Consider the following 22,782-nt stretch of genomic DNA (forward strand, 5'->3'; position numbering starts at 1 on the left):
GTTACTTAATCTGTGAGTTTGGGCCCTAGGGACCACCCTAGAACACTGGGGAAGGAGTCTGGCCAGAAAGAATATCGCGTATGGCTCTTCTGCGGTTGTAACATTCTATAATTCTGCTTTTGTAAACTTCAGAGGAGAGTATTTTAGGTATCTGTAATTTGCGAGGCGATAGGAACATTACAGCTCAAAATTAGAGGAAGCTTTTGTTTCAAACCTCAAATGTCCAGCTTTTAACCATAGAAGAATGCCTTTCAAAAGGGCCATGCTTTGTGCCTCGTCAGCAGTCCATCATGACAAATCATCATGTGTATTTTTAACATAACAGTAGTAGTTATCTAGGAACAGAAGTGTGTGCCACATGGTATATGAGGACCCAAAAGAAATAAATTTTGCACTCTAAAAATTCCAAAGAAATTCTGATTGATCATATTTTTCCCCTTTATTTTCCTTTGATTAGCCATTTATTTTTAACTTGGCAATAAGGAAAAATAATACAGTTGGGTATGTTAGCATTTATAAACAAAGATGATAAAATTAGTACATCTTGAGTTATTTCGTCTACTTACAGATTGCTGTATTTCTTCCTTCCTTTCTAGAAATCTCATTGCTAGCAGTGTCTTCCGCAGGCGGCTCACTTGTGGAAAGTTTGGCATTTTTGGAATTATGGTCATTTCTCAGCTCAAGATGAGCTCTCCTTTAAAGGAGGGGCTGGAGCAGTAGTACAGCATGTATGGTGTTTCTCTTGCATGCTCTGCTGACCTGGGTTCAATCCCCAGCACCACATATGGTTCCCGAAGCACTGCCAGGAATAATTCCTGAGTGCAGAGCCAGGAGTATTTCTGGGTGTGCCTTTCCCATGCCAAATAAAAGAGGGACTGTGATTCTTTTCTCAACAAAATAATTCTAATGTTTCAAAAATCTTGGGAAGCAAGGGCCTTTTAGTTGTCACAAGTATCATTTAAGTACATTAGGCAGTGTTTCTGTTCCATACTTTGTCAGGCCCCACCTAAAAACCCAAAATGTCTCCATTTTAGAAACCTCTGGAGAAGGATTTTTGGTAGAGAATCTCACAACCCCACTAAACTTAGCATTCTTGTGCCTGATTTTAGGACTATTATTTCCTTTTTGCTTGGCGTTCAGGGGTTGAATAGAGCACAACAGTTTATTGTACAGTTGAGTTCTAGGCTCACATTCCCTACAAGTTATTCATTTAAAATATCCTGGTAACAATTCTACCACTAACCCTTTCCTCACAGTCACAGTCCTCCTGTTGTTCATCGATTTGCTCGAGCGGGCCCAGTAACGTATCTATCATGAGACTTGTTGTTACTGTGTTTGGCATATCGAATACATCACGGGCAGCTTGCCAGGCTCTCCGAGAGGGAGGGGGGAATCGAACTCGCGATGGCCATGTTGGCTGCGTGCAAGGCAAACGCCCTACCCGCTACCGGCGCCCCCTTTCCTCAAGGTCTTATTTCAGCTATGAATTCCCCAGGTTCTAGGAATCGCAGGCACAGAATCATAGCTTTATCTCTCACACTCTCAAGCACCACAGTTGGTTTATGGGATTTTACAATGTTACATTGATATGGAAAAGTTAACTTTAGAGAATTACCATTTGGTACTATTTATGTTAGGAAACCATAGTTCATTTCCTTGGACATTTGGGGTTGGCAGGTGGGAGCGGGCTGACAAGGCAGTACCCTGTTAACACTGCAGTTTCGGTGGGAGCCGCCCCCACTGCCATTCATAGTGCCATGGACCCATCTGAACATTTTGTACAAATGAGCAAAATGACTTTTAAAAATACAGTAGTGTAAACAGATCCAGCATTAAATTAGACATGGCTTCTGCCGAGTTACAATTATTGCATTTGAAGCAGAGAAATGTTCATTTTGGTACAAAGTTGTAAGCAGATGAATTATAATCAGTCTTATTTGTAAAATGTGATACTCAACATTTAAACTAGGACCAAATCTAGAACCTACTAAGGAAATTAAATTTGATAAATATATATATATATATATATATGGTTTCCTCATCTTTGAAATGAGATGCTTTTAAGTCAGAATATGAAATGCTATAGACATTTACATAAAGTCTGAATGTAAGAGATTAGCTTGCATTCATTTGAGAAATTAACACATTAAACAGCATACATGGTCATAAATCTGTGAATCATTATCTTAGAGGATTCAGTCTCCTTGACAATCGTGTTTGGAATAGCGAGGAAAGTCTTCCCCTGATTGAGCAGGGATTCCTCATGGATTCCTGCTGGCTAAGGGACAGTTAAGTGACTGAGAAACTGCTGCCTGGGGCAGTTCCTCCTCTGATGACCCCTAGCAGAGAGCACGGGGCAGGAGGAGGCTTCCACCAGCTCAGGTTTAGCCAGAGAGGCCAAGGTTTGATTTGTGGTTCTGCAACTGCCCCTACCTAGTTGACTGTGGGTAGGTTAACCTCGGAACTGGGCTCCTCAACTTCAGTTTTATATAACCGAATTGTAATAACCACAGAATTATAATAATAAAAGAAGACATGAGTAACGGTCCCTAAAACGAACTTCTCCTTCAAGCAGGAACAGGAAAGAATCTCGTTTGTTAAAATCCATGACCTAGCGGGGATGTTTAGTGGTGTGGCCAATACCTGGTTTGTTCTTTTTAATAGGTGTTTTGCATTTTTCTTTTGTGCAGAGAACTGATGACTAAAACAAAACAAAACAACCAAATGATGCTTCTTTCTCTGGGCTGGATTGTTTCTGGGTGGCGCTTGTTAAGGGAACCTCCTGGAATGGGATTTCGTTCAGAGCCTCAGCTGCCCCTTTCATCAAAAGGAGAAGTCGAGGCCTATCAACTGGACTGGCCACCACCCCTCGTCCTCCTCAATAATCTCAACACCCCAACTCCAAGCCCCTGGTCCCAAAGAGTGATCAGGTTCGGGGCGCCCGGGGATTTTCTGTCGGAACGTCTAGAGAGCAAAGAGGGGCGCTGGCTCTGAGCTTTCGCTTTTCTCGCGGGCGCGATGAAGGCCAGCGTCCTTCCCTCCCGGACCCGGGGTCCGAGCTGTCCGCGACGGGCTGCGACCCGCCCTGCGCCGAGACACGGGGAACGAGCAGATGAAACTCCTTAAAAAGTCCCTGAGCTTTTCGGCGGCACAAGCCGACCCTTCGCCTCGCACTTCCTCTTCGCGTGACCCCGCTGGAGTGGCCGGTCGGACGCAAAGCTCTAACGGGGGCCTGGAGGACGCGCTCGGGAGGCAAAGTGGCCACGGGCCGGCGGGCCCGCGTTTCCTTACGGGGAGTCGCGGTGCCCGCGGGGTCCGACCCGCCGCGCGCTGGCCAGCAGCGGGCGGGACGCGGCGCGTTTCCTCCGCCCGGGGCTCGGGCTGCAGCGTGGCCACGCCGGGAGCGGGGGCTGGGGACGGCGGCGGGGGCTCGGGGTGCGGGTCCACCCACTCCCCCTCCGGGGCGGGCGCTGCGGCTTCCCCGCCCCGGGGCGGCGCCCGCGTCCGAGGCCGCGCGGCTGGGGCTGCCCGGCCTCCCCGCGCCCCAGCGCCGCCGCCGTCGCCATGTCCTCTGGGGCCAGCGCGAGCGCCCTGCAGCGCCTGGTGGAGCAGCTCAAGCTGGAGGCGGCCGTGGAGAGGATCAAGGTGGGGCCCCCGCGCCTCTCCCTGCCGCGGCCCCGCAGACGCGCGCCCGGCCCGGCGGCGTCGGATGGGTGGCGGGTGGGGGCGGAGGAGCCGGCTTGGGCGGCGGCGACGGGGACCCGGCCGGGCTTCTCCCGCCCGCCCCCGGGGGGTGTGGCCCTTGGGAAAGCGATCCCGGGGGTCCCGGGCGGAGGGCGGCCGCGAGCCGGATGGGAGCGGGACGGATCGGGACGCGGCGGGGCCTGGGCGCCAGGGATGGGGTGGCGGGACCCGGGCCGGGGATCGGGCTTGGGCGGAGCTCCGAGAAGCAGGGGCGGAGGGCGTACGCCTTGGTACCACGACGAAAAATGTGCATTCCAGACGGAACCCGGGGCCGGGGCCCGGAGGCGCTGGCTGGGGAAGGGCAGCGAGAAGCGAGGCAGAAGGAGGGGGTTTCCCAGAGGTGGGGCCTAGCGCGCCCGGTGTTCCTGCTCTGCTGTCCGAGCAGCCTCTGCTGCCCGGCCGTGTCCAGCGGCCAGCGCTGCGTAGAGTGGCGGGGGTTGTGGCCGGGGGCGTGTGCCTGGCCCCCGGCTCTGCCAGCCTCGGCTCAGTCGCTCCGTGCTCTGTAGCTGGCCCCGCTCCGAGTCCTGGGAAGAAGGTGGATTCTGCAGGGAGGATGAGCCGCGAACATAGCAACCAACTGTGGCGTAGAATTAGAACTGCATATGGTCTGGCACAGTTCCTCGGTGATGCGTAAAGGCGTCCTTCTTGCCTTCTTCCATCCTCATCGGCTGCCTGGGCGACCGGGCGGAGGAGCTGGTGGAGCAGAGCGTGGAGTTGGAGCGAGCCTGGAAGCTCAGTTCCTCTTCTCCACACCGTGGCTAAAGCAGCTCTTTCTCCGGCTCTCTGGCTGTTCCGGAATTACACATCTTTTATTTCTCCTTTTAAAGTAATAAACCAGCCATCTCGTAAATGCTCCTCTGAGCCGCCCTCGCACGTTAAGCAAACCCAAGAAGGGCTGATTAGAGCCGCCGATCTGTAGCTCATAGGTCAGAAGCGCCGCTGGCCGCTGGCCGCCTGCACTTAGAGGGGTCCGTGGGACCGAGCCTTTGACCTGCGGGGAACTGAGGCTCTCTCTGAAGAAACCGGGCTGACTCGTAGACACTGGCCCTTGCCAGTGAGTTGCTTACTGTGAGGAATGAGCCACATCAGAATTGTACCAATAAAATGTGAGATGGTCAGTAATGTGAGCATGATAAAAACATGGTGAAGAAGAGTTACGGAATGCAGAAAAGTTTGACTAAATGGAAGAAACAGAACCTGGGTTTTGTAATAGAGGATAGACAGACTTTACAAAGTCTAGTTTTAAAGAGGAAACTTTTAAATTTAGGAAATGAGAAAGCAATGTTGAAGTTAGGAAGAAGGAACAAACTATTTTTAGGCTAGAGGGAAGGAACAAAGGATTGGAAATAGAGGAGACAGGACCTGTAGGGGAGCATGTGACTGGAAGGGCGGCTTCTGAGACTGGAAGAAGTTACAGGAGATGTTTCTACTTATGGGCTTCAGATCCTGCATGGTGATGTTTTCCTTTGTGAAATAGGAAGCCAAGTTTTCTGCCAGGACAGAGGAAAGGAAACTCAGCAGTCACAGAAGTGGCCACTTGGGGAAGTCCTTTGGGGGAAGGAGTGAGCCCTTGTAGTAGACACATCCGTAGGTAGCTTTAAAATCAGCTTGTGAGATTGGAGTCTCATTGTCCATTACTTGCATTTTTTTCCTTTCTCCAGTAGCACTTAGGACTAATTTTTGGGGGTCTGGTGCCCCCCTTTTTTAAATTTGGGGGCCATACCTGGCAGTGCTCAGGATTTACACTCCTGGCTCTGTGGTACCCTGGTGATGCTGGGGGACCATATGCTGCATCAAGGATTGAAGGGGTTGTCCACGTCTTCCTTTTCCTCCTATACTATCCCAGGGCCCTGGCCTACCCAGAACTCTTGTGCTCAGGTGATAAGTCACTGGTACATATAGTGGTTTGGCAGGGGAGGTATGTCAAAGAGATGGAAGTTGGGATGGAGGGATAAGAGGCTGAGGGTCTGCCCAGAAAGAAGCCCAATCTCGGCTGGGTGGAGAAGGAAGAGAGCCAGCCACATGGCCCCGGGCCAGATAAAGGGAGGCCGCATTCTTCTTGGGATCTAAGTAAGGTGTTCTGAGAATGAAAGAATGGAGCCCTGGAAGGGTAGGGGAGGTGGTGATGAGGAAAGAGGGTGTAGAGTGTAAGATTCTTGATGCCCAGCAGTTCATTGTCAATGTGGAGGGTTTTTGAAGATAAGGTCAAGGAACTGAAACCAGGGCTAGATGTTCAACATGTTCACAATGATACTGGAATCTAAGGTGGAAAGGAAAATTGAGCCAAATACCTGTTTACCATGTGAAGTAGGTAGGAAAAAATACTATTATCTATTATCTATAAAAGGATAGTTGTGGGTAATAAAGATCCACAGATTATAAGTTGTGCTCAAGGTCACTAGTAAGTTATTTTGGGGGTGTGTTCCCATTTAAAAATGATAGCTGTTATATATAATCACCAATAATAAAAACAAACATGATTATGTAAACTGTCAAACTTCTGTTGCGGGAAAAGCAAGCTTAAAGATGCTATTAGAATATAGGATAGTCTAGATAGAGTATAGAATAAACTTTTTGTTTTGTTTTGGGGTCACACCTGGCAGTGCTCAGGACTTTCTCTGGCTCTGCACTCAGGGGTCACTTTTGGCAGGGCTTAGGGGAGCCAGGGATCTAACCTGGCTCAGCCAAGTGCAAGGCAAGCATGTTACAGGCTATACTATTGATCTGGCCCCTAGAATAAACTTCTTATCTGAGTGAAACCTAAATTTGTAAAACAGTCTAGAAATGGAGTAATTATGACAAATGTAATAATTATGACATATGTTTTGAAGTTTTCACATTATTTTAATTATAGCGCTGTAGCACTGCATTGTCCACCCGTTGTTCATCGATTTGCTCAAGCGGGCACCAGTAACGTCTCACAACAAATTGTGAGACTTATTACTGTTTTTGGCATATCGAATATGCCACAGGGAGCTTGCAGGCTTTGCTATGCGGGCAAGATACTCTCGGTAGCTTGCCAGGCTCTCTGAGAGGGGCGGAGGAATCAAACCCAGGTCAGGCGCATGCAAGGCAAACACCCTACCTGCTGTGCTGTTGCTCCAGCCCATTATATAATTGTATACAAATAATTATTTAATTATAATTAATTTAATTATAACACATTAAGGTAATTTTCTAGTTATTAGAAGCTTAGAAAATTGAAACAAACTAGTAGTATTGCCTGAAAACAACTGGAGCCATTTTTTACAGTATGTTGAGTTTTTAATACAAAAGTCATTACTATTCGAGGAAAATGGAGAATGAGGAGGATTTCCATGTAAGTATGCATCAATAAATATGGAAGCTTAAGAAGAAGAGGTAGAATAATACTGTATCTGTTTTCACAGTCTAATAAAACTCCAAAATTCAGTGACTTAACACAACATTTATTTGAGCTGGGTTCCACTGTATAGCTGACCTTCCTTTGCTAGCTCTTCCTGCATCTATGGTCAAATGGAGAGCTGACTAGATGATCTGGGATGACCGCACTCACTTGTGTGGAGGTTGGTGGGCAGGTAGCTAAGGGCTGATAGCTGATTCTTCTCCACAAAACCTCCAGTAGGCTACCTTCAGCTCCTTTAGGTGTGTTCTTGGGGTAACTGGAATGCAACAAGAGACGTGACTAGAAATTATTTCTGTCATGTTGACATTGGTCAAAGAAGCTTAAAGGCCATTCCAGATTCAAAGAGTGGGTCAAGATTCTACCTCTGGGTGGAAAGGCTTTTTAAATATTGTGGCTTTTTAAAATCTGCCATAAATTTATTCCTTAGTATCAGCACTATCCTAAGTGTGTTTAATGTGTCAACTTACTAAATTATGTTATCATCCTTATAAAGTAAGGTGTTTACTATAAATATATGAGGGAATAGGTCAGAAGCATACTCAGTGCTTTGCAGATAGTGGCAGAGCTAAATTTGAGCAGACTCTCCATCCAGCCTTATAAACATTAAAACGGTTTGTTCACTTGGCAAATTTAAATATACCAGTGTACACTTTATTTTATTTTATTTATTTATTGTTTTTGCTTTTTGGGTCACACCCGGCGATGCACGGGGGTTACTGCTGGCTCATGCACTCAGGAATTACTCCTGGCAGTGCTCGGGGAACCATATGGGACGCTGGGAATCGAACCTGAGTCGTCTGCGTGCAAGGCAAATGCCCTACCCGCTGTGCTATGGCTCCAGCCCACCAATGTACACTTCAAACTTGGAAAACTTGTAAAGGAAACACTAGAATAAGCTATTTCTTTACTAATTCTGTCACAAAATTAGGGTTGTAAGTGGTTCAAAGATAAGGTTTTTTCCCCCTTTGGTAAATAAGCAACTAACTCCTCCCCCAAATTGCTTAATCAAAGTTCATAGAAATTTATAACCTCCCCCCCCCCCCCCACTTTTTTGAGTTCAGTTCTTAAAACTTTCAGGCAAAAGGAAATTGGGGCTTGTATCAAAGTGAAACCTTTACAAGGTCGAAGGACCAGTTTCCAGAACATGGAATCATGGAACAACTTGCCATGTCATTGTTTTATTCAGGTCTCACAGGCAGCAGCGGAGCTTCAGCAGTACTGCATGCAGAATGCCTGCAAGGATGCCCTGCTGGTCGGTGTTCCAGCCGGCAGTAATCCCTTCCGGGAACCCAGATCCTGTGCTTTACTCTGAAGACAGGTGAGCAGGGATATACTGTGCCATCATTAAGTTTCTGAGTCCGGCAGCTAAGCTTTGAAGAGCTACCATTCATTCTCAGGGGGAATTAGAGTAAGAAAGAACTAAATGCACATCTTCCTTAAGGGTGGCTCTAGTTAGCCTGCCAGGGGAATACTTCTAATTAAGCGAGTCTCCTCCACTCCCTCTGGCACTGACTCCTGAAATGTTAATACTTAAGCTCTTTGAGTGGAAGTTTCTGTATGTGCATTAATGTGCAGACCAGGAACCTCAGGGCCTCCTCACACATGCTAATCAAGTATTCTGTCATTGAGTTGGATCCCTGGCCCTGGTGGCAATTTCTTTTTTGAAGGGTGGGGTGGGGTCTTCCCAGCAATTTTCAGGAGCTTCATTTGCTGATTCTCAGCCAGGTTCAGTGCAAGGGCTCAAGGCTACAGTGCTACGAGGGTTCTGCGGGCAGTGCCATCGGTACCTTCAGGGCTGCACCCAGAGATGTCTGGGAGACCATGTGGGTGCTGGGGGTCAGGTTGCAGTTAACCACATGCAAGATAAGCACCTTTAGACCCTTTGCTATTTTCTCCCACCCCTGGTGGTAATTTCTTGGTCTTAATCCAGCCCTCTTAGCCCTTATTCAGTCTCAAAGTTGTGATTTGCTACATGATGCTTCAAAGTGATTTTCTACTCTTGGAGCAAAAATTTCAAAGAGAAGGAGACTTGTTCTTAACTTCAGCTCAGATTCTTTCCCAAAAGCTTTAAAGCTATAATTCTGTGTTTTAATAAAGGAAGTAATGTAGCTATGGGGGGGAATAGTGCATAGGTTAGAATGAACTTTAAAACCCTTTGGTGTTCCAAGAGGTCCTTTTCCATACACTTTGCATGTGGGAGCCTCAGTTTGATCCCCAGCATGGTCTCCAAGAACTGCTGGAAATTATTTTTAAAATGTTTTCAAAGTTCACATTTCATTTTTCTTTTTATTTTCATGAATACCACCCAGTCAGTCATATGGTTTGGATGTTTTTTCCTATTAACTTGCTACTTTCTACTTTGAGAGTATTAAGGGACCTATGAAAGTAAAACTGTTAATTTTATGTCTGAATCATTTTAATTTGAAAGTTACTAAATTCTCTTTCCAGTAGGGAAGAAGTTCGCTGAGGAATTCTTTCCAGTGCAGATTAATGAATGACTGCCTTCAGGTCTCAAGAAAACACTTTTCTCTAGTCAAATGACTTTTAGATGTTTCAGACCTTTTCTGTTACCTAGTCCTATAGGCAGTATTCTATAGAAATTTGATTTTCTGGTCAATAAGGAAACCAGATTTAAATAATAATCAACAAATTTTGCCTTCTTTTGGTCAAGTACTCTGTACTTAAAACAAGTACTTTATCGTCAAATACATTCCAAAATGTACCCCTTTAATAAGTAAATTACTGTGTTTGTATGCCTAGAATATTATGTTTTATTTACTGTATGTTTACACTTTTGGGAAACACTTGTTTATTAAAAACTGCTTATTTATAATTTGTTGTTCCATGAATAAGATTTTTGTATTATGGCAAAATTTGTTCTGGAGCGATAGCACAGCGGGTAGGGCGTTCGCCTTACAAGCGGCCAACATGGCCGACCCGAGTTCGATTCCTCCGCCCCTCTCGGAGAGCCCGGCAAGCTACCGAGAGTATTCGATATGCCAGACACAGTAACAACAAAGTCTCCAATGGAGACGTTACTGGGCCCAATGGAGACGTTACTGGGCCCGCTCGAGCAAATCAACGATCAACGGGAGGGCCTTTACCTTTTACCTTTACCTTGTTCTTTTCCAAGTGAATTTACAATTTCTAAATAAGGATATAAGATTGGGAGAAATAGATTTCAATAGTTCAAAAGTCCAAAATAATGTTTTGAACTTTCTTAATGAGAAAACTGTTTAAATTTTAACACTATATGAAACATATTCTTAGCAAACTTTCTTAGGCTGATGGCGTGTAAGAGATCACCCATCTTGTCTATGAAGCATATTTGATATTTGCCTTTTTTAATTCCCTCTACTTTGTAGTTGTGATTATCCTTCAAAAAATGTAACACTGTAGCACCGTCCTCCCGTTTTTCATCGAGTTGCTTGAGCAGGCACCAGTAAGGTCTCACAACAAATTGTGAGACTTGTTGTTACTGTTTTTGGCATATTGAAAACTTTACAGGTAACTTACCAGGCTTTGTAGCTTTCCAGGCTCTCCGAGAGGGCCAGAAGAATCAAACCCTGTTCGGCCATGTCAGCTGCATGCAAGGCAAATGCCTTACCCACTGTGCTATCACTCCAGCCCCTAATTTGGGATACTTTTAAAAGATGTTATTGTTATTGTAATAAATCTTTGAAGAACTTGGAAATAAAATTTATGCTTGATTCATTACTTTCTATGAGAGCAATGTTTTTTTTTTTGTCTTGTTGTGTGTTGTGTGTTGTGTGTTCTTGAATTTCTGTTTGCTTGTGAGATCTACAGATGGGAGATAAGCTTTTTGTTTGTATAAATCCTTGTACAGTTTTTTTTTAATTTGTGGGGAAAAAATACCATGCAGAAATTACTCAATTACTGACTGTATTTGCTCTTTGAAATAGTAATATGAAAGCCTATAAATGAAAATAGCTACCACTTCCAACTGTAAATGATCTGAATCCCTTCCATTCGTCTTCATTCAATTATTCCTTTTCTAATCCCTGATTTCTGGATCTCTTTCACTTCTGAAATGTTTTACCATCAATTATCCTCTTTCCTTTCTCTTCAATTTCTCTATTGGACCCTTTATTATGTTCTATTGTCATCTTAACAATAGGCATTTTAAACAATTCCTATTAAATTTTGTTATACAAGACAAGTATATCCTAGAGATGTACTGTTAAGTCTAGTGCCTGTAGTTAATGATATTATATCATATTCTTGGGATTTTCCTAAGAGGGTGGACTCTATATTATATAGTCTATCTTTTCTCTCTGGGCTGGAGCAATAGCACAGTGGTAGGGCATTTGCCTTGCACGCAGCCAACCTGACCATCCTGGGTTCATTTCCTCCGCCCCTCTCGGGGAGCCCAGCAAGCTACCAAGAGTATCTTGCCCACATGGCAAAGCCTGGCAAGCTACCCGTGACATATTCAATATGCCAAACACAGTAACAACAAGTCTCACAATGGAGACGTTACTGGCCCTGCTCGAGGAAATCGATGAACAACGGGAGGACGGTGACAGTGATTCTTTCTCACTGTCTTTGTCTCTGTCTCTCCCCCTCTCTCTCATGCACGCATGCACACACATTGAGGGTTGGAAGAAACTTTTGGTGGTAAGAGAGAGTATTATGGCATAAAAGTGAAGGATAGTTTAATACATGTAGAGGATAGTTTATACTTCAGTGAAATATTTGTACATTATCTCAAACTCATCAAGTATTACTTTAATTATGTGGAGCCTTTTTTGTATGTCCAAATCTTCCCTTGATTCACTTTTCCTGTTTGGCAAAAACTTGGGAATTCAAGAAAAGCATAGATAGCTCATTTAGAAATATATACATATACATGCTCATGCACACACACATACACACGCGTGTTCTACATACCCCTTTTATGTGTATACAATAAAGTTTTCTCTTTTTCTAACAAAACATGAATTATTTAGGCAAATTGGAGATATTTGGATCTTATTGCCATTATGATAATTTGAATATTTTTGTTATAAAGATGCAAAGTATTGGGAAAAATACAATATAATGTGAATTAAGATATAGAAACAGCAAGAACATGTAAGGACAATTGCATTTCTAGTCCTGGAGCGATAGTACAGTGGGTAGGGTGTTTGCCTTTCATACGGTCAACCTGGGCTCGATTCCTGCCATCCTAAACCAGAAGTAGCCCGAGTTTCGCCAGCTGTGGCCCCAAAACAAAATAAAACAAAAGCAAAAAAAAGAACAACTGCGTTTCTTTTCATGTATCAACAAACATAAGTCATTATTATTAAAAGTATTTCGCACCTTTTTCTCTTTCAAAAAAATTTTAGACGAGTTTGTCCATCAACTCTGCCAGGGACTTTTTCATATACTAGACGTCGTTTTTTAAACTGTGGTAATTGTGAGCACATGCCACCTAAAAAGGAGAAGAAAAATCATTTTATTGTTTGTAATAATAAAGTGTAGCTATTTTTCCCCCAGATACGCAAATGAATCCTGTCTTTTCATCATCTGTCTACAGTGTTTACTTGCCAAATGAATAACATAGTGACTATTAAAGATTATATTTCTTAGCATAAATGCATATGTACCTAGTAACCAAATTCTGAAAATTGATGCTAAATACATATGTTTTTTATGCTTATGCTTTGCACAGATAATTACATTTCTCTTACTTTTAAGCTTAAGCTTGTGCCTTAGCTATATAATATGTTTGCTAACATAATGAACTCTGATAGAGATGGTAATTGTATATGGTATTACCTTACCTGAAAATTTTATATATATTACATTTGGCTGAAATATCCTAGGTTTGGAATCTTTATAGAGGAAAAAAGTGTCAGTTTTAAAAAAGGGAAGCTAAAATATTTAAAATTTCAGTTATTCCTGGGGTTACATATAATCTCATAATTCCAAGTATTAGATGCCATTATAAGCAAATTAAAAACAGCAATGCAATAGGCAATTTTAGGGTAGTGATCACATATATAAACCTATAGAATAAATGGAAAATTATATTGAGATTTTGCTTATGACTTTGGATAAGTTTTCTAGGGGCAGTAATATGTAATCAAAAAGGGGTCAATGTCACTGTCACTGTCCTCCTGTTGTTCATCGATTTTCTTGAGCGGGCCCAGTAACGGAGATTGTGAGACTTTGTTGTTACTGTGTTTGACATATCAAATACATCACAGGTAGTTTGCCAGGCTTTGCTCTGCGGGCGAGATACTCTCGGTACCTTGCCGGGCTCTCCGAGAAGGGCGGAGTAATCGAACTCGGGTCAGCCATGTTGGCTGCGTGCAAGGCAAACACCTACCTATCACTTCAGCCCTTATTAAGTAAAGTAAAGTAAAGTAAGTAAAGGCCCTCCCGTTGATCATCGATTTGCTCGAGCGGGCCCAGTAACGTCTCCATTGGAGACTTTGTTGTTACTGTGTTTGGCATATCAAATACTCTCGGTAGTTGTAGACTTACAAATTTTTGTACCTAGGTTTCAGTTATACAATGATCCAGTACCCATCCCTCCACCAGTGCCCATTCTCCATCATTTACATTTTTAAAAAAAAATTTTGTTAGTGAAACACCATGAGGTATAGTTGTAGATTTACAAATTTTTGTGCATGGGTTTCAGTTGTACAATGATCAAACACCCATCCCTCCACCAGTGCCCATTTTCCACCACCACGGGTCCCAGTATCCCTCCCACCCCCCATCCCCCCATCCCACCCTGCCTCTGTGGCAGGACATTCCCCTCTGTTCTCTCTCTCCTTTTGGGTGTTGTGGTTTGCAAAAGAGGCATTGAGTGGCAATCATGTTCAGTCTATAGTCTACTCTCAGCATGCTTCTCCCATCCTGGGAGGATCCTCCCAACAACCTTTATTTGGTGCTCCTTTTTCTATCTGAGCTCTCTTTTTCCCCTAGAGTGTGTGGCTGGCCTCCAAGCCATGGAGCAAAACTCCTGGTACTAATCTCGTCCATTCTTGGGCGTTAGTCTCCTATTTTGTTACTTTATGTTCCCCAGATGAATGCAATATTTCTATGTCTATCTCTCCATTTTTAGGGTCTGGAGAAATCTGCAGCAAACTGCTCAGTTCAGAGATTCCTTTGTGTGTCTCTGGATCAAGAGCATTAAGTAGCTCAAGTAGCAGCCGGAGGCAGTTTGTGGGTGTGACTTCCAGGGTCCCCTGGGGAACAGGGGGATGAGAAGGATGGCTCAACCCCTATGCCTTGAGACCTGGAGTTTGCCATCACTGATCCTGTGTACCTGCGCTTCTCTTTGGGTTCGGGAAGTTGGCGGCTGCTGGGGGTTTTTAGGTGCAGGTGGAGGGATGACACCTACCCCCGTCTGAGGCACTCCCGTGAAGTCGGCCCAACTTAAAGTCTGGAGGCATCTCTGCAGAGAGCTTCTTGGTTAGAAGATTTTTTTGTCTGTCTCTGGATCACGGCCCTTCTTTCCATCTTTTCCAGAGAAATAAACTATTGACCTATGTCCTGTAGACGCACCTGCTCGCTCACAGCAATACAAAAGAGTATGGGGGAGATTGTCTGCCATAGAGGCAGGGGGAGGGGGTAATACTGGGGACCTTGGTGTGCACTGGTGGATGGTTGGGTGGTTGATCATTGTATGATTGAGACTCAAACATCAAAGCTTTGTAACTGAGATAGTTACAATCACCCTGAGATAGGGTGATTGAAAAATAATAACAAAATAAAATTAACATTCTGAATAAAAAAAAGTAACATGAAGTTCATGCCCAATTGAATCAGCTTAATCAATGGCTGGATAAATAACAGTACTCTTACATTAAAAAAAATAATAAAAATAAAATTCTATTTGGGAGTGTTTTTTTTAAATCAACTTTTGGATAATGTTACCTGTTAATGGTTCATTTTCCCTTGAGGTAGATGAAAATTCAGAGTGCCTTTTCTGTCCTAAACATTTTTCAGCACTTTGGTTAAAATAAAAATTGTTGAATTCTTTTTGATTTACATGAGAATCAGAAGCACAAAATAAATCCATACTGGGAGCAAATGGCAATTCTTTACAGACAGTCTTCTCAGTCCCAGAATTTGAACTTTCATATATGAAACTTCCTGATTCATCCAATAGACATTTTTGCTGATCAGTGAATAAATGGTCTTCCTGGGAGAACCTGTTGTTCCATGTAGTCTGCTCTGTCCTATCTGGTAAACTGAATGAGTAATGTTGTTCCTGAACCTTGTTTTTGATGTTCCAATGAGAGCACCCTGGAGTTGCAGTAGACGCTTCTTTATTTATAGATTCTTTTGCTTTGGGTAGCCGCCTTCTCTGGTCATTTATACATCCAGGGACAAGTATCTCCTGAGTGTCAGCTGGTGATGTGGGTGCACTATTTGATTGTTTCAGACCCAAAGAAAATATATCTGATTCTGAATTATTCTGATATAAAAATGAGTTCTTAGCCATGTTTCTTGATTCTCTGTTAGCCAGAAAAGAATTGTTCTGCATTATGTTAGAATTATAACTGGAGTTTTTCCAATAGCTTGTCTGATTATAAGAAGTCGCAGGTGGTGAAAGGCATATTTTTCTTAATTCCATAAAAGAAGTGTCATAATTTGAAGTCATATTTGTGTCTTTCTGTACTGTCTCTTCTAAGTCTATATATTGATAATATTCATTATGTTCTTGAATGATACAGTCTGTGGAACCAGTTGCTGAACTCTGAGAAGCAAAGGCCTGATTATTGTTTTTTGGAGGTGATGAAATTTGAGGTGATTCTTTTATGGGAGAAGAACTGATCCTGAATAAGGAAGTGATGTCACAAAACTGCTAAAAAAGTGAAAAAAAATCAATAAGTAAACATAAATAGTGGTGCTTATCTAAAAGAAAGGCAAGATCAAATAACTAACCTATTCATAAGTATTGCAAAAATTGATGTAATAAACACATAATATGATTAGGTTTTACTTAAAGAAAAAGTTTTTATAATTTGCATTTACTTTCTGATCATTCAGCAGAATTTTTAGTTACACAAGTTATTTGTGAATTTTTGCTTGCTACAGACTTGAAAATATTACCAATAAGGCTACAGGTCCCTCACTACAATGAAGAATATCATGATTATTTGGAAAAGATAATGTGAAAACAAAAGAATATGGTGTGTAATTGTGGATGCAAAAACATTTCAGAATTACATAAGTGTTTTAAACTGCATTGTATTGTCCACATTTAATAGGTTTAAATTGTATGTTGTTCACTCACTTTAACAACATGTTAGTGATATCCTAAAGAAGGTCTGAATGGCCAATTGTGAATTACCTTATAAAATAAAAAATTTTTTAAAACTGTATGTTGTGTTTGCAGTGAGAATTTGAAAAGAAATTTAATTCAAGTGACACTGATTTGTTATGTGAAGTCCAAAACAAATAGATCACTTCATTTTGAAACCCCTTATGGTAAAACTAGACACTCAGGTTGAAAGCAAATAAACTCATAAGCATCTCAAATAACTAACCTTTAACACTTTTTCTGGAACTTCAGGTAAGAGTTCCTGAAGTTGAGGAAGAGTTGCTAATAATATCCAGTGTAGTGAGGGTCCTTTATTTAACATGAGCTGTGCCACCAACGGATTAATACATGGAAAATCAAGTAAATACATTTCTTCCTAGAAAAGAGTTTAAGGAACAGTTAGTCAGTGGTGTTTTGAAAGCGACCAGTTTCATTGTACTTAACTCTAGCATATCAAAATGTTTATTTTGATTACATCTTTGACACCTTTGAGATCCCTAAGGGGACAAGTATGGCCAGGAAGAAAAGAAACTTCTTTGGCAGTAAAGACTTATATGCTGTCAGAACTGGGAAGGATTTTAAAGTTCATTCAGTCTAAATCATTGATTCAGAAAGATTTATTATAGTTTCTTTCTTTCCAATGAAGGTTGTTTTTAATCTAACAGATTTTCTAATAGGAAACCTTTTAAGAGACTTAATGTCTTTTGAGGCAGGAGTCGGGGAAATGCACCTCAGGGGTTACTCCTGTCTCTGCCCTTAGCTAAGGAAACAACATGGGATGCCAGGGATCGAACCCAGGCCAGTGGCGTGCAAGGCAAGTGCCTCACCTGCATTACTATTTCTCCGGTCCTGAGACTTAATTTTTATACCTCAAGATTTCTTTAGCTAAGGACAGCAGAGACAAGGGCCAGGAAGATTGCTCCACAGTTGGAAGCCTACCTCATAAGCTCAGGAAGAAGGGAGCTGTAATAGAGAAGGGATCACTAAGTCAGTGATGAGAGATGTGCGCTGAAAGTAGATAAAGGACCAAACACGATGACTTCTAAGTATCAATATTGCAAACCATAATGCCCCAAAATAGAAAAAGTAAGAGGGGAAATTATCTGCCATAGAGACAGAGGGAGTGGTGGGGTAGGAGGGGGACACTGGGGACATTGGTGGTGGAAAATGTACACTGATGGAGGGATGTGTGTTCGATCATTGTATGACTGAAACTCAAACATGAAGCTTTGTAACTGTATCTCACGGTGATTCAATTAAAAAGAAGATTTCTTTAGCTCTCTAAACTATGTCCTACCACTGTTAGACTAAAATAAGTCATGTGAATGTTATCTGAGACAGAACTTCAGAAAAGCATTAGGAAGAATATAGGGTCTCCGAACAAGAAATGACTTCAAAAGTCTAAAATGTAATTTCAGATAGATCTATGACAAGTCTAGAAACAGAGCAGCCATATCTACTATTCTACTATTGCCATATTCTCACCCCACTCCTACCACAACCAGGGCATGGCTTTTCGCACTCTTTCATTTTATCTAATAGACATGTGAGTAGCCTGGCATGCTTTAGTAGGAAGAAAATTGTACTCATGTATATATACATCATATACAAATTATACACATACTTACTGATGCTACTATGAACTACTTCACAGATAAAGGTTCTATGACTTAATGCATGAATATTTGTTTACATATTTTATGATTTCATAGTTTTCAATGGTAAAATAGTCACATGTTTCAAAATTCGAAAAAATACTGGAACGTGTACAGTGGGAAGTACCTTCCCACTCCATTATTTCAGACCTTCTACAGCTAAACCAATTATTTCTTGGTCTATAGGCCAGATATATAATATTCAAATAATGATTTTCCCCTCTTGTTTTATATACTGGTAGTATACTGCATGCTCTGTACTTCAGCTTTCATTAACTTACTATTTCTTTCTTTTTCTTTTTTGTGTCATACCTGGTGGTACTCAGGACTTTCTCCTCGCTCTGAGCTCAGGACTCACTCCCGGTGGGATTGGGGGGGCCATATGGGGTGGCAGGGGCTGGACCTGGGTTGGCCCATGCAAGGCAAACACCAACTCATTATACTATCACTCTAGCCCCTTAACTTGAAGAACATTCTATATTTGTACAGAGAAAATAATTCTTTATGGATTTATGATTTGAATATATATTATTTTATCTTATAATTTTTTGGCCACAACCAGCAGTTCTCAGAGCCTACTCCCAGGTTGTTGCCTGGGGGTCGTTCCCAAGGGGTGCTTAGAAACATGTGGTGCTGGGATTAAACCCAGGCTTCCTCCATCAAAGCATGTACTGCAATCCTTTGGACTGTGTCTCCAGCCCCTTAACTGTATTTTAAAATAAACACTGTAGATTTGAGAGCAAAGATATATTACACTTTAACAAAAAGTACTTCTATTTTATAAGTATTTTCTATTTTATAAATATTTTATAAGTCTTCTTTCAATTTCAATGAAAAATATTGATAAATCGTGGAATATAGAATTTTACTATTCTCTAAATATATTTACTATTCTTAATTGCTTAAATAAAGTAGGAAAGGCGTTGTCTTAAAATAATATATATATTGAAATAAATCATTAGCTATCTGGTAAATTAGATTTAAAAGTCATTATGAAAGATGCAATTAAAATCGTTCTGTCAGATTTTTCTTTTATTCTTTTTCCTTTTTTGATGACAGGGATTAGGTTTCGGGCAAGCAAGGCAAGTATTCTATTGCTGAGCTACCATTCCTGTACCTAGTTCTGTCAGATTAAAACTGCAGGTGATTCTGGAAAATGATCTAAGTAAATGTTGAGCATTATGATTACTGTTATCAATATTCATGCAAGTATTATTAGACATTATGCAACCATAAAAAGTACATCTATATATATTTGAAAATATATCAATTATTTATTTAGATAATAAACCTTAGATGGTGAAACTTCAAACCAGGATTTATCCAGATAGTCATATGGATTTCTTTTTGAGGTCATCAAATTATGGTCAGCTATTTGTCGAATTAATAGTGCAGTCTCTTCTACTCCTGGGGAAATTATAAGCTAAAAAATATTTTAACATGTTAGATTATAAGAAATATTAAGCAAAATATATCATTCAAAATTTTTGATTGTAAGGAAAAATTACATTTTATTCTTTGAACATTATTTTTATTTTTTAATTTTTTATTGAGTCACTTAGAGATACAATGTTACAAAGTTGTTCATGATTGGGTTTCATTCTTTTTTTTTTAAAGAGTTATTTATTTATTTTGCTTTTGGGGTCATACCCAGCGGTGCTCAGGGGTTGCTCCTGGCTCTGCACTCAGGAATTACTCCTGGTGGTGCTTGGGATACCGTATGGGATGTCGGAGATCGAACCCAGGTCGGCCACATGCAAGGCAAATGCCCTCCCCACTGTACTATCACTCTGAAACCCCCTGGGTTTCCTTCTTACAGTGTTTCAATACCCGTCCCTTTACCAGTGTACATTTCTCATCACCAATGTCCCCATGTCCCTTTCCTCCACCCCACCAACTGGCCTGCTTCTATGGCAGACACTTTTCTTCTCTGTCTCCCTGTCTGTCTGTATCTCTCTCCCTCTTTCTCTTTTTCCTTTTGGACATTACAGTTTGCAATAAAGATACTGAAAGGTTATAATGTTTATCTCTTCACTTCCTTTCAGCATTCAGTTCTTGTCCAGAATGATCATTTTCAATTATCATTGTCATAATAGTCTCTTCTCTGTCCCAACTGCTCTCTCTCCGACTTGTGTGAATATTATTTTAGATATAATTTATCAAGTTATGTAAAATTCAGGCATTTTATTTATTTATTTTTTAAAATTTATTTATTTATTGAATCACTGTGGGAAAAGTTACAAAGCTTTCAGGTTTAGGTCTTGGTCATGCAAATATCAAACACATTTCCCGTTACCAATACTTATTTTTCACCACGAAGAACCCAAATAAACCCCCACCCCCCCAACCCTCCCAATGCCTGTGAGGCAGATGAGTTCTAGTTAACACTCTATCTACTTTGACTAGATTCACTGTTTCGATAAAAGATGCACCATTATTATTTAGAGTTTACACCCCCAAATCAGACATGCTGAAAAGGCATTGTGAAATGATTTGCTTTCTACAGCTGGGTTCAAGAATTAAATGATGTTTTGGATTTCTGCTATTTTACTTATTAACCCTGGAAGTATTTCTGCTGTGAGTCAGATAATTAAGAGATTGGTTTCTGTGCTCTGGAGCCATGGCCGTGCTGGAGAGCCGCTCGTGGGGGGCAACTGGTGACCTCGGTAGGGCGTGAAGGACAAGCCGCGAACGCCCCCCTTCCTGTGAGGTTTTAGTCTCCCCATCACGACCAGCTCATACCTGGCTTTCCACAAAGCTCCCAAGCGGCTGCCATCTTTCTTTCCAGAGGGAAGAGGGCCGAAAGGGCCAACACCCTCTCCCCTCCGGGCAGACATGGTGACGTGGATTAACACATAGTCCATTCATTTTTCTGCTGCAAGCTGCTGGGCTCTGCATTAAGTCCTTGTGCTTCTGGAGCCATGGCAGGCATTTTATTTTTGAGGAAAAACAATTTTCTTCCCTAAATATGATTTCCTTCTAGATTCAAATTTTGTAATGCAGTATTTATTTCATATTCATTTGGCACTTAATAGTAGTCTTAAGTATACTTAGTGTTATAGTGTATCTATAATAGAAGTAAAGCAACTTAAATATCACTACGACTAATTAATATTTTGCTTTTTCTAGGCTACACATAGTGTTCTGAAATTATTATAGGGCAGGAATTTTTAAAACAAAGTTGAAAAAAAATAAAGTATAATTACAGATGAATTTGGTGCTGTGTACAAAAAAGAAAAAAAAAGGTTTTGACTTAAAATACCCATTGCTTGTATTTGGGGATTGTTCTTTCAGTTTTGGCTCCCTTGATACTCAGATACCCTTCTAAGAATGTGTGTGACAAAATAACCAAACTTCACACTAAAATAATTTTTCTTAATATTATGTCCCTGGAGGGCTGGAGCAAGAGCATAGCAGGTAGGATGTTTGCCTTGCACATGGCCGACCTGTGTTCGATTCCTCCGCCCCCTCAGAAAGCCCAGGAAGCTACTGAGAGTATTCCTCCCACACAGCTAAGCCTGGCAAGCTACCTGTGAGGTATTCGATATGCCAAAAACAGTAACAACAAGTCTCACAATGGAGATGTTACTGGTGCCCGCTGGAGCAAATAGATGAACAACGGGAGGACAGAGCTACAGTGCTATTCTGTCCCTGGTGCCTCTTTCTCTTTGGAAATGGCAGCTTTCTTTTCTCCCTTTCACTACCACCTGAAAGGCAGTCTACTATCTTTATCATCTACTTCATCTTCTTGATTTGGCTGAAAAACAGTTCACGCATGAGGAGTTTAATGTGGACAGAAAGACAATGCCTTAAGCAATCATACTTAGAAATAAAAGTATCTGTACTGTGGGAAGTTTAAGAAACACAGTCCATATGAACCTTAAAATAAACTATGACTTTTTCTTTCACATGAATAATAGACATAAAATAAGTGTATACCTGAGACACACACATACATACACACAGGTATATATAAAAAAGATTTATGATACAAAACTGGTGTTGTACACCCTGTGTATTAAGGAATAAAATGACTTCCAAAGTGTACTTTGTCGGCAGCTCAGATAGAGAAGGGAGCACCAAATAAAGAGTGTTGGGAGGATCCTCCCAGGATGGGAGAAGCATGCTGAAAGGAGACTATAGACCAAACATGATTGCCACTCAATGTTTCTTTTGCAAACCACAACTCCCAAAAGAAGAGAGAGAACAGAGGGGAATGCCCTGCCACAGAGGCAGGGTGGGATGGGGGGCATAGGGGGTGGGAAGGATACTGGGACCCGTGGTGGTGGGAAATGGGCACTGGTGGAGGGATGGGTACCCGATCATTGTATAATTGAAACCCAAGCACAAAATTTGTAAGTCTATAACTGTACCTCATGGTGTCTCACTAATACAAATAAAAAAAAATAAAGTGTACTTTGTCTATAACACCTTACTATTAGCTAAGAAGCAAAACTGAGTGAATAGGGAATCATGAGGGTCTGAGCTACAGCACAGAAGTAGGCCATTTGCCTCGCACACGGCCAACCAGGATTCAGTCCCCAGCATCCCATAAGGTCCTTTGAGCACCACCAGGAATAATTCCTGAGTGCAGAGACAGGAGTAACTTGTGAGCATTGCTTGGGTTGTGGCCCTAAAACAAAATTTAAAAAGTAAAAACTGACTAGAAAGATTAGTGAGATAAAACTACAGTTCATCACAGATAACCCCCT

At 41.7% G+C, this 22,782-nt stretch overlaps 2 protein-coding genes across 3 annotated transcripts in view; one reads left to right on the top strand and one right to left on the bottom strand.

Annotated features, from left to right (window-relative positions):
• Positions 1-10,840, top strand: part of GNG10 (G protein subunit gamma 10) — a 130,736-nt gene extending 119,896 nt beyond the window's left edge. The window contains exons 2-4 of one of the 2 annotated variants that reach the window (XM_056117297.1): positions 3,547-3,645; positions 8,316-8,447; positions 9,581-10,840. In XM_056117297.1, the coding sequence (XP_055973272.1) occupies positions 3,565-3,645; positions 8,316-8,441 (207 nt within the window). In that variant the 5' untranslated portion in view covers positions 3,547-3,564 and the 3' untranslated portion in view covers positions 8,442-8,447; positions 9,581-10,840. Of the gene's footprint in view, positions 1-3,484; positions 3,646-8,315; positions 8,448-9,580 lie in introns of those variants that run through there. The other variant, XM_056117296.1, reaches the window with a different exon arrangement.
• A 1,567-nt stretch (positions 10,841-12,407) lies between these two features.
• SHOC1 (shortage in chiasmata 1) overlaps positions 12,408-22,782 on the bottom strand; it is an 80,317-nt gene continuing 69,942 nt past the window's right edge. Inside the window, exons 22-25 of the mRNA XM_056117291.1 lie at positions 19,362-19,493; positions 16,642-16,791; positions 15,023-15,956; positions 12,408-12,563 (exon numbers count right to left, since the gene is read on the bottom strand). Of these exons, the coding sequence (XP_055973266.1) occupies positions 12,463-12,563; positions 15,023-15,956; positions 16,642-16,791; positions 19,362-19,493 (1,317 nt within the window). The 3' untranslated portion in view covers positions 12,408-12,462. The remainder of the gene's footprint in view (positions 12,564-15,022; positions 15,957-16,641; positions 16,792-19,361; positions 19,494-22,782) is intronic.

Source organism: Sorex fumeus, unplaced genomic scaffold (genome assembly GCF_029834395.1).
Source record: "Sorex fumeus unplaced genomic scaffold, SorFum_2.1 ptg000034l, whole genome shotgun sequence".
NCBI classification, from domain to species: Eukaryota; Metazoa; Chordata; class Mammalia; order Eulipotyphla; family Soricidae; genus Sorex; species Sorex fumeus.